Source organism: Salarias fasciatus, chromosome 4, assembly GCF_902148845.1.
Source record: "Salarias fasciatus chromosome 4, fSalaFa1.1, whole genome shotgun sequence".
NCBI classification, from domain to species: Eukaryota; Metazoa; Chordata; class Actinopteri; order Blenniiformes; family Blenniidae; genus Salarias; species Salarias fasciatus.
In genome coordinates this window covers 9,227,366-9,239,454 of record NC_043748.1, presented here as the reverse complement: position 1 = coordinate 9,239,454, position 12,089 = coordinate 9,227,366, and the positions used below count along the sequence as shown (strand labels likewise).

Genomic DNA, 12,089 nt, shown 5'->3' with positions numbered 1-12,089 from the left:
TGCTCCTGTGTGTAGTTAAGGGTAACTATGAACAGGACAGGTTAAAACCAGGAGGGGAATTCCAAGAGGAGGATCAATAAAATATTCCATTCTTTTCTCATAGTGGACACTTTCCTCTAATTAAACATTTTTTTCTGTATTATGTAAACGTTGGGCAGGATGCCTTCCATTTCCTCTCACAATGCTGACGATTTGTTTGAACGAGTAGCTCCGTCGGGTTCTGTCCACGTCTTTATGACCGTCGAAGGCTTAACATAAACTCTGTGAAATTGCAGAGGTGGCGTCTTTCTGAAAAAAAGGTAATTCCACTGTGTAAATACGGATCAATCCAAGAGCGAAAATGCTTAATAGCTTTACGCCATCCATGACTCGGGTGCATAATGGCGAGGAGAAGGATCAAATGAACACATAAGAGCACATAAAGCACAAATAAACAGAAGAGCCGCCGTGCCTCCAGCAGGTCAGCAACAGGAGTCACAGTCTCTAAAGAGGATGGCAGCAGGTTTTCTTTTTGTGACCAAATCTGTGGATTATCTCTTTTTCCGACACACACTACACTTTGTGTTGCAGCAGCGACGCTGTAGTTTAAACAGCTATTTTGCGAATCATCCTTGTAAATGACTCGTCTGTTGCTTTGTGGCAGCATATTGAATACCGCTAATGGAACCGCGGCCGCCGAACAAAGCGCTTTCTGCTGATTCCGCCTTGGTTTGGAGGCAGGCCGAAGCTGTAAATTTGTGACGTCTATGAAGGTCGTTCGGTCTGTTTTGTTTTTCCTCCGTCTGTGAACACAGTGTTGAGAGTCTGATCAATAAAAGTGCAGCTCCTCTCTGTCTGACTTCGGCTCGGCTTTGCTGGGTGTGAAATACAGTGTCATTCCGCCAGAGGCTCCAAATTATTAGAATTTGGAGAAAAATATTCTACACCTGTCATAACCAAAACAAAGTCCCTATTGCTCTAAAACACTGAAATGAAGTCACTATATAGGCCCGATTTACTAACATCTCTGATGATGTTTGTTAAATTGCAGTGGATTGCACCATCTGTTTGTCTGTTTTTTTCAGACGAGCAACAAAGAGGAACATCATCAGGATGTTTTGCAAAGACAGGAGCATTCAAATAACTATTGTGCCCTATTTACACAAGAAAAATCATGTTCCTGTGTTTTATTGCTCAATTTCATTATGGAGTCATTGAATAAAGCACCGAAGCCCCATGGGCACAAAGGTAAACGTGATACCGTGATGTTGGTGGAGGAAGTTATTAAAACATATTGGAACAATGAAGTCAACGAAAGTGAAAAATGCAATATGGTAGGCAGTCTGTCTCAAAGTTAAAGCTGTGGGAAAAGAAAACATTGCGAGAAGTCCAACGCAGAAAATATCTCGTAATAAAGTCTGCGAAGAAAAGTTGTGGTGAGTCAAATAAGAAAATAAAACTCGCCACATTAACAGCAGCGTCTCTACTAAAGGCTGAACTGGACTTCGATTATGATTTATCACCACATAATGTACACAGGGAGGCGTGAGTTCATGTTGGCAAAGTTTTATTAAACTTTTTTTACACTTAAAAGGGCTATTTGATCAGGATTGTGTTCTGGATACTAAATCCATAAGAAAGTATTGAGATCCTTAATATATATCCAGATATCCAGTATAAGTGTGTATATATACACTATGGGAAGGACACAGCTGGAATGGGACGTTGTCTCTCCAGGACGTTGCTTACTGTCAACAGACCGACTGGATTGTGACACAAAACACTGAAAGATTAGAGTTGTGATGGCGGAGAGTCGTAGCTAAAGGCCAGAGCGCGCTCTCCGCTTTGGAGAGCAGAGGAGAAAGTTCGGCGTGGGTGAAGACATCAAGCGGGGGCATCTGCTGTAAAGATAAAGACAAAATAGCAACTGTCAGACAAATAATGGGCGAAGGCAATCTGTGGCTCTGACTGGTGGAAAGTGTTTTCTGTAGGTCCTTCTGAGGACAGTTGTTTATCGCTGGTCAGCCTCCGTGTTGAAAGTGTCCCATCGGTCTAAAGTACAAACAGTGATTTAATTGGAATTTGTTCATAATATCGATTGTGCAGTGGCACTTCCCAAATTGAGTCGTTAAAGGAGATTAGCTGCTTCTAAATTGGCCTTTTATTAACCAGCTGATGAGAAATGACTCGTGCGTTTGACGCGCAGACCGTCCGCCGCTCTTCTGTCATCACGGCGCAGTCTGCATCGGGGAAGACGTATCCGCCAATGTTTCCCCAGAGACCCGCCTTAAAGCGGGAGTAAAAGGATGCGTGATGAGCTGCTGATTGCGAGCATATATAAGGCTCAGTGCTAAAAATGTACTTTGTAGGTAGGTGTTGGGTTTCGGTAACGGTGATTTACTAGCACAATGTGTGTGGGGATCATTACCGCCAAGAAATGTGAGCCCTTCCCACACTATAGCTCGCAGGCTTTGTTTAGATTTACTGCAGTCAGTCGACCGCAGCTGATATCGGACCCTGTGATTTCAGCAGAAACAGTCCGATTCCTCCTTAAGCACCGTGGCCATTTGTTTTCCACAGATATCCTCACAAATGCATACTTTAAGGTGATAAATATTTATTTGGAATTGTTTTCATAGATTTGCACTTGCTTGTTTGGGCTGCATGGTAATATGTTACTCACAGGGATTTCTTGTTTCCCAAATCGAATTTGGTTTCTTCATCCTGCATCATTACTTTAGCAAAATGTATCACTGCTGCTATTAAGCTGGGTTTTATTAAATCTTTTTGTGTGTGTGTGTGTGTGTGTGTGTGTGTGTGCATGGATTAAACTTTGTCTTTTGGTGCTGAATTATTTAAAGGGGGACGTCTCTAAGCCAGTTTGACTTAGAATTCCAAAAGTGACTACACCGAAGAAGAAAATATTAGGAAAAAAAAAAAGGTGGGTGAACGTTTCGGTTCTTCCTCTTCGGATTGAATTTTGAGCTTTCGTTGAGATTTCTGAGTGCTTCTCTCTCTCTCTCTTTTTTTTTTTTTCCAAACCTCTCAGAGTGTGAGAAGTGGGATCTCATCTGCTCTCTCCTTGGTTTAGTTACAACTGATTTAATACATTTTTTTTTTCCTCTGAAAGGTGACTTGTGCCTGAGCTGTGACAAACGAACTCTGACAGGGGAAGTGAGTCTGCACACATTGCACTTTCTAATACAATTGATGTGGGACCACTCAGAGGCGAGGCTTTATTTTCTCTGAGAAAAATACGTTGCTTTCTCTTGATTTTGTTTTTTCCAGAGGTGCTATTTTTTTTTTCTGGATTCCCAGAATTTTCTTCATCAAAAACGACTTAAGACCCCCCCCTGCCCAAGGCAAGAAGCTTAATTGTGTTTTTTCCCAGCAGTTTGATTCAGTTACTTGTTAATAGTTTGGCTTGGCACTGAGCGCGCTGTGATCAAAGTAAACAGCGCCGGGTCAGGATCTGGACTCGCTTGAGACGCTCTCCGGGGCCCGTTTTGACCTTATTGTTTGTAGCGGCCGGCCTGATAATTGACTAGGTGTTTGCTAACAGCGGCCGTCCGATTTACCATCAGTCAAGTCGTTAATAATTTGAGTCGAGCGGGAAGGCAAATTCAATACTGACACTAATTTATTTATTCCTGTGTTTGGCTGAAGTGCTGGATCGTCGTAAGCTTCAGGAGTTGGTAATGAGGAGCAAGCGTGAATAACAAGTAAACTGAAATGATATTCTAATATGTGATGGTAATGGATCTCTTCTGCTTTGATTCAGTTTTACATCTAGTACATAAAACTGTAGTAATAAAAATGTAGTAAATAAAACTACATTTGATTAATGCAAAAATTGATCTGGATACATGCCATTTTTTTGTGCCAAAAACTTTCGTTCTGTCGAACTCACCCTGCCCCAGGATAGAAGTGTAGGATGTGCAAGAGAGGTTGCACAGCTCTTGCAGAATTCTGTTGTGGTCTCATGACACATTGTGGTTTTAGGCCAAAAATACTGGTCTTCAGTTTGCAGTTCTCTTTTACAGAGCAACAATTCACTTCCAACCTTGAAAGAGCTCATGCCTTGAGATATTTATTCCATCGGTTTATCAATATTAATTGATTTAAAAACATCTATCGGAACACTTTTGACTTCATTCTGCTGCTTCATGTGTCTTTCTCTGTCTTCTTTCTCTGTTTTTCAGTACTGGGCGGTCAGGAGTCTCGCGGAGTCCTGAGGAAGATCAGCGACATGCTGGAGGTGATCATGAAGCGGATGGACGCTCTGTCCAAGCTGAGTAACACCACCGACGCCCACAGGCTGGACGAGCTCAGCTCGGCCCTGGACAGGTGAAGTACAGCACCGGCTCCCATGACTCTGGTTTCCAAGAAGTAACAGTTCCATCATTCAGAGTTGGCTGTACTTCCTTGAGGGCTTTTTTTGGGGATTCAGGATTTACACGAAAACTGAAGACTTTTGAAAAATAGACATCTTTGGTATTGAGATTTATTGTGTTATTTTTACTTGTTTCTTTAATTATTGACTTTGAAACATGCTCACTGTGACTAACCAAGATGGAGTCATATGTTTTTTTATTTTTATGGAACATGCCAGAGCATCACAGATTCCCACACTGAGCAAGACTTCATGCCTCTGACCAATGACAGCTGCAGGCTGGATGCTTCATGTTGTGGTATTCTCCGTCTTTCACACATTATTTTCCATGTTCTGACTGACACATTCTCTTCAAATCAGTCACGCGTGTTCCTTGTATTCTAAAATGAAATGTTTATACTCTGGTGGCCTTAATAACGGTTCAGAGTCAGTGCAACATTCCTTTGAAGCTTTTTTTCCATACTTTATATTCCAGGAATATGGGAAAATAATTCCCAACATGGCCAGTTTCTTAAGGTATGCAACTGTAGAGAGTGAATTTGATCGAATCGATTGTGCAAATAAATAAGCCTGAAGACATTTGTGTAATTATCATTCAACTGGTTGTTAATATTTATTGAGAATACATTTTCTCTAATATAACTATTATACTTTTGTAAGAATAGCATGGTTTTGTTCGTTGTAAGTATATAATTACTTCAGAACTTCAAGTTTATATTTGAGTTTTCCTCATATTGTCTTTTTATCTTAGATTTAACAGACATAAACCTAAATATTGGAAACCTTTCGTTGTTTCGTTCTTTTCAATATTGGCTTGTGAGTCATAATAACCTGAACAGATCGAGTGGCGAAAGCTTCACGGAAACATTATTATTCAGTTTGAAATAAGCTGTATGCCTATAGCGAAGTGAACATCTGTGGGATCCAACAAGAGGTCTTCATTTGATCCGGTATATAACTGAATAATAATTGAAAAACATAATAATAACGTTGTCTGAGTCAAAGGACGAAAACCTTCCCAGTGCCGTCGATGTTTATCTGCAGTGTTAATAAAGAGCTGCACAGTGAAAGAAGAGCAACTAGACTCTCTGCAGCTCTTCCTGTGTGCCAAAGGTGAACTCTTTTTGGCATAGGAAGAGTGCCAAAAATATAGAGGCAGATGTAGACTGCTGTGAAGAAAGGCAGACGGAGCCCTGGGGCATCCCGCCTCGGCACGTGTGTGGCGTGAAAAATCAGGTTGCGCTCGTGAAGTCATAGTGAAGGTGATCTCTGCTCAAACAAACCCAATCCCTCGACCTGGGCAGCCGGTAGAAATAAAAGAGACGGTTGTATTAAGAAAAAAAAAAGAGAGAAATGAGCAGGTGTCTTGCTGGATAAGTTGAGGCTGCCAGCCCAGAGTAGTGTGCTCTGTGGTTTCCTTGGAAACAGACCTTTCCCTGTGCCCACACCTGCTCTCGTTTTCTGGAGAGGAAGACCCTTCCTGCTCCGCGCCTTCCTGGACGTCACCTTCCTCTTCCTCACAGACAGCAGAGGTCCGCCGCTGAAATTCACTCTGAAAGAGTCTGCAGTGCTGCGCACTGTAATAACTGCATCTTTAAAGAGACACTGTAAGCAATATTTACAGTTTACAGTGTGTCTGTAAACTTGAGCAAATACTGCTGAAAACAATGAACGCTGACAGAAGTACAGCGCCTCACCCAGCCTGACCCCAGCTTTTCAGAAGCCCGAGGGGGAATATTTACTGCACTGTAGCCAAAACTCTCCATATTATTATTATTTCCAAGAGCGGTGTGATGTTACATTTAACAGTTTAGCTTTCTCCGCGGAACGCCCTGTGGATGTATCCTCAGTCGCACAGTTCCAACAATCATTTAATTGGCCTCTCAGGGACTCCACTGCAAATGTTACAGTGACAAAGGCCAAATAGTTTTAAAACCAACTTGGTGGTGAAAATATATCATGTGCTGATACTTCTTGGCTCTGTTTTACCTCGGCGAGGTGATTAAAAGAAAAAAAGAAGAAAAAAAAAAAAGAAAACGTATGGCTCGGGCTTAGTGTCAACCCTGGAAATTACTGTGAGATCTACTGGCAGGCAGAACTTTTCCCATCTGGTCCAACGTTGAAAAGGCAATTAGGCTGTCCTTTTGCACTTCAGCAACTGATAGCATTTCTACTAACAGCAACATAAACATGGCGAGGTTCTGTGTGCACCGGCGAAATCGTCTGTGCGTGTGTGGCTTTGGGTTTGTGTGTGTGACAGCTTTACTCTGGTACTATACCGGCAATTAATAAAGGATAGAGGGAGATGTTTGGCTAGGACTGGCCTCCTGGGCTCTGCACGGAATAAAGAGGAGTCAAACTGGGCTTCAGGATTATGTTAAGTTATGCATATAACCACAGTTAGATTGCTTTCCTTCGGGACACACGCATACATGCACAATGTTGCTTCAATGAAATCAGAATTTCACCACTTCATGTGTATCCGGTTCCAAACCGCTGTTCCATTTGTTTTTTTTGTGGGTTTTCTTTGCTTTGCATATGCAGAGCCGTTTAATGAGCAATATAAATTCAAGAAATGCCGGGATAAAACAAGAGAGCTCATTAAAATAATTCAGTTAAGTGCTCATTTTCATGTAAATCAGCAGCAATACACTGCCAGGCTGCCGGTCTGTTAATGAGTGTTGATTACACCACTGTCAGCAACGATCATTAAAGTTGTGAGCGGAATTTCGAGGTCAGTATTTACTGTTCTGCACAATTGTTACTCTTCAGACGGAATTAAGTGAGTCTGAATACAGAAACACGGGATACACCTGTAAACATTTTCAGCCGTGTTTCTTCACCCGTGGTCTGTGGCGTCAAAAAACTTTGTGAAGACAATATATTGTGGGGTTTTTTTTTTCTTCTATATTGTCTTTTCTTGAATTATTGTCAGGTCAATTTTCTTTGGGTCAATTTTATGCAGAGGAAATCTGACCATGAACTTAAAAAGTAAGAAATCTGTTGAGGCTTCTGAGCAGGAGTTACAGTGCATCAAAACTTGATGTTCTTCTTCTTGGTTTTGTCTTTTTCTCATACAAAGATGAACTTTGATAAAAATATCTCGTTTCCACAGATGATTCCTATTCTTGCGTCGCAGTTACTAGATTTCTGGAATATTTTTCTATTAGCGGAAAACGTGCAGCAGCACAACTTGATACACAATATGATAAAACGGCTGATTTGGAGGCACAATTAAACTTTTATCGAGAGGGATTTGGACTGAACAAAGTTTCAGATAATTAGCCGTTCGTCTTTGATATCAAAACCTTTTCATGTTTGCTTTCTTTCTGTCTCATCCAGCTCATGCGTGTATTCCTCTGTAAAACGGGGCTTCCTGATTGCATTTCGCAATGTTTTTTAGGCCACAGGGGTCAAGTGCAGTGAAACATATTTGCCAACTGCCTAATTGTCTTCTGTTTTTATTTCCCCCACGGACTGTTTTAATATGCACAGTTACTTTATTATCTCAAACAAATGAATTATCTGTCAGTGTTTAAAAGCTTTTTCGATTTCACGCCTCGAGTTCTAGATAATTAGCATTTCTTCTGCTTCATGCTCACTGTGGCGCGAAGGGAAAGAACAAATACTGCTACATGGACGGACGCTATAAAGGAAATTTAATGCTCTCACTTTTTTTTGAAGATGCCTGATTGTAGCTTAGAGACGACTGTGTGTGTGTGTGTGTGTGTGTGTGCCATCAGGATTCAGCCTATAGGCCTCGTGGAGCGTATCCAGGCCATAGCCCAGAACATGTCTGACATGGCGGTGAGGGTGGAGCAGATCCTGCAGCGCAGCATGGCCAACAACAGAGGTAGGATTCTTCAGCACGGGGAGAACCGGATGTAGCCGCGGCCCCTCCATAAATCCCCTCTCCAATCCCAAGGCGCCGCTCCTCTCGTCTCTGCCCGCGTAACTGTAAGCTCAGCTGTCAAGCCTGAATCCAGCTTGAATGGACAATTTATATCTAACATGCTCCTGCCGGCTGATCTCATAGAACACGACAAACATTCTTCACAGAGCATTAACCTTTGAAACAGCAGGTCGCCGTTTTGTTGCAGGTCTTGCCTACAGCGCCGTGCACATGGTGGGTTCATCAGGGTGCTTTATACACTTTTTTTTCACCGGTTAATTTATTGGAAATCAGACATATTTTTATCAATTCACAGCTTAATTCCCCCTCAATGTCTGCACTGTGCATCCGAATGAAAACAATTCAACACGCCGGCTCATTAAAATATGCCCGGTAATTTACCTGTTGTCACAATGTCTGATATCATTTAAATGAGCCTGATGTGAACCTGGCTAAGTTTTGACAGCGGCAGGCGGTCGCAGTTCTCATCGTGAGAGGCCCGTCTTTATCATGCTAATCGTACAGAACGGCTGGCAATTATTTGTCTGTGATTGTGCTTTTCAACGCTTGGCAGGATGCTGGTGGAAGAGCTACAACCGCTCCTTTTAATTAGGCTTACTGGAGCCGGGCTTCGAGGAGGAAGAGGAGGGAGAGGAGAGGAAGAAGGGAGAGAGTCAGTGGAGCAAAAAAGAAAATGAAGGAAAGATGTGCTGAGATAGAAAGGGAAGCAGGAGAGAAGAGGGGCTAGATTATAATTTTTATGAATCACTCTCATGCAATCTATCTATAGTAAATCCAGCGAGTGGGCTGGAACAGAGAGTCTGTCATTCGGCAAGGGAGAGCAAGCTTTTACAGAAGCTTGCTGTCTCGCTGCAGTCTCTAATTTATCTCCGTTCACCCCAAAAGCTCAAGAATATAGTCTTTAAAGCAGAGCACAATGAAACTTAATACCCAGGGGAAACCGTGTAAGGACAATACATCAATATTAACCCCAAAGGCTCACACTGATTTGCGTGTGGATTGGATTGTAAAGCATTAATTCATACTTATTTCGTCAAGCTGTGTCTTTTATAGATTACTTTAATCTACTGTGACTGCAGTTTCAGATCATAAAACAACGGTGGAGAAAATTCACTGCTTAATATTTTTTGATAAAAGTGTAAACACATCGTAGATCGAGCGTTTTTTTTTTTTAAATGTCCATTTTTGATGTATGCATTATCTCCCTTCATGTTTGTATTGATGTATTCCCTCGCTCGGTGGTTGTATTGTTTTGTCAAGGTGGTGTATTTTAGGCTTTGATAAATACCCTCCATGTGTTTTTCTCCCCAGTTAGGGACGGAGCGCCCGGGCAGTGTGAGATTCCCAAAGATCCCCGTTATCCGGACTGTCCCAGCAAGATGGATGTAAGTCTTTATATCTCGCTTAAGTCCAAACAATTTCACACAAACAGCAATTATCCCTCTGTTGCCTCTTGGTGATTCACCTTGGCGCAGCAGAGACATAAATTTTTCTATAATAAGATAAGACAATGTTTTCATGGAGAACAAGGTTGTCTGAGCAATAAACTGCGCCGGCTGACAGCGGAGAGAAACAGAATATCATAAGGAATAAAAGAGCAAACAGAGACTGTATGAAATACACAGTGACAGAAATAATATTCGAACAAGAAAATGTAATTTGTGGAAATATAGGCAAGCGTCATTAGTAATGCGGCTGCATGTCTCTCAAGACTGTCGATATGCAATGTTCGCTCAGTAGATTGAATCGCTGTAGCCAGGAAATGTACATTATCTGTTGTTTATAAAGCGCACTGCATGACCTCCTTGAAAAGGTGTGGTATAAATGTGCCTATTAGGTAGTATAAGAGCTGGGGCTGCATGCAGGTATGCAACTAGGCATACAAGCAACAAAGTGTATATTTCTCTATTTTTTCCCACTAAGTATTGAATTTACTTCCCCAGTAATGATTGCATGTCTGAAAGTCAGCAGATTGTCCTCCTGCATACGGTCACGGATACTTTGCATGAGCTTGTCCAGCTAAATGAGCTTGTTGAATGATGATCGCTTCCCTCAGACGTTTCTTTACCCTTCTTGCGTTCCAGTGGATGCGCGCTCGCTGGACCTCGGACCCCTGCTATGCCTTTTACGGCGTCGATGGCTCTGATTGCTCCTTTCTGGTCTACCTGAGTGAGGTGGAGTGGTTTTGCCCCCCACTGACCTGGAGGAACCAGACTGCCACGCCCACTTTGAAGCCTCCTCCAAAAAGACAGGTAATATTATCTGTAGTACTAGCACTACTAATACTAGTAGTAAAATATTAGTAAGACGACCTGCAGGCTTTGACCTTGCAAAATGCAAAAGTAAGAATATTATTATTTTTATTTCTTTTCATTAAATACCTGCGAGGACCCATGAGACAATAACACATGTCAACAATGCTTGTAGATCAGTGAAGCAGAGCTTAATGCTCACGTCAAAGCTAAACCACGGGAGTAAACTGGGAAACATGCATGATTAAGTCTGCAGAAACACTGTGCTTAGGCGTTTCACCAGTTTCTTGGAGAAAAATATTGCGATAGATATGATTTCACATTGTATTTTTTTCCTTAGGAAACCTCAGTGTGCCCATATTTTGGAAAAAAACAAAAAAAAAACAATGAAATGTAAACTGTTTTAGGATATACTTATTATTTATTATTATTATTATTTGGACAACCTTGATATTTATAAGTATTAATGCTTTTTTTGAGTCATAATGCTCATTTTGACCAGTTGAAATCAAACACGGCTGCATGTGACTGAAGTTAATATGACACCTGTGATATAAACATCGGCTCTTTCCTGGAAAGCATAAGCCTCTTGAACAACACGCCTTGGTCGAGGCTGGGGAATTAATTTTGCCAGTGGTCGGATGTATGAATTACTAAGGATGACTGTCGTTCCTCTGTATCTGCTTTATAAGATTCTCATGTTTCAGGTTTAAATGATTGAAATCTACATTCAAAATAATTAACTGTATATGCTATGACATTGAGCTTCCAAATACTGACAGGGCACTTGGATTTCATGCATCATGGACACTATTTTTCATTTGATTGATAACTAAAAGCCACTCATGGCCGACCAGTCAGGGATGACCACAGGACCACATCCGTATGGATGCAGAGCTCGTTACTTCTCTCCTGCAGGAAGCAGACGAGGAGGCATTGCTGTTGAAGTGTGGATGTTTCTACCTTGTTTTTACACGTGCCCAATGAGATCTGCAAAGATCTAGAAAACAGTGTAACGCCTTCTCAGTTGAAATCATCGGCAGGTAAAGCAGAACTGCTGCTGTCTCTACTGGGAAGACGCAGACTTGTCTCCAGTCTCCTAATGCCAGCAGAGGTGACCATTTCAAAGAAATCACCTACAAAGATGTTATGAATAAAAAATGATCTGTGGCCAGATTGGGGGAAAAATAAAAATGAGAATGTGCTGGGAAGAAGACAGAGTTCTGTACCTTGACTGATGCTGCACTGTCACTCTGAAATTTAAATGACTGACTGACCATTTTTGTTGATTTGCTGCTTGGGGAAGATTCTGAATGCCCACTTGTGTGCTATGTATCGCAGGCTACTCGCTGTCACTCCTGGTTTTCATTGCTGTTTGTTTCCCTGCCTCATTAGATTTTTTTTTTTTATTTCCAGCATCAACACATGATGCATCGAGCTTACAGTTACCCCGCCGCTCGCCTCTGTCCCCGCCTCCTGCTTTCTCCCCAGAGTAATGTACAGCTTGCATGATGGGCCCCGACGTGGATTCTTTCTGCTGCTCTGCCTTCTG

The 12,089-nt window shown here is 41.8% G+C and overlaps 1 protein-coding gene across 1 annotated transcript in view; it reads left to right on the top strand.

The window, feature by feature from the left end:
• mgat5b (alpha-1,6-mannosylglycoprotein 6-beta-N-acetylglucosaminyltransferase B) overlaps nucleotides 1-12,089 on the top strand; it is a 60,595-nt gene that overhangs the window by 14,394 nt on the left and 34,112 nt on the right. The window contains exons 3-6 of the mRNA XM_030090087.1: nucleotides 4,182-4,326; nucleotides 8,116-8,225; nucleotides 9,597-9,670; nucleotides 10,370-10,537. Of these exons, the coding sequence (XP_029945947.1) occupies nucleotides 4,182-4,326; nucleotides 8,116-8,225; nucleotides 9,597-9,670; nucleotides 10,370-10,537 (497 nt within the window). The remainder of the gene's footprint in view (nucleotides 1-4,181; nucleotides 4,327-8,115; nucleotides 8,226-9,596; nucleotides 9,671-10,369; nucleotides 10,538-12,089) is intronic.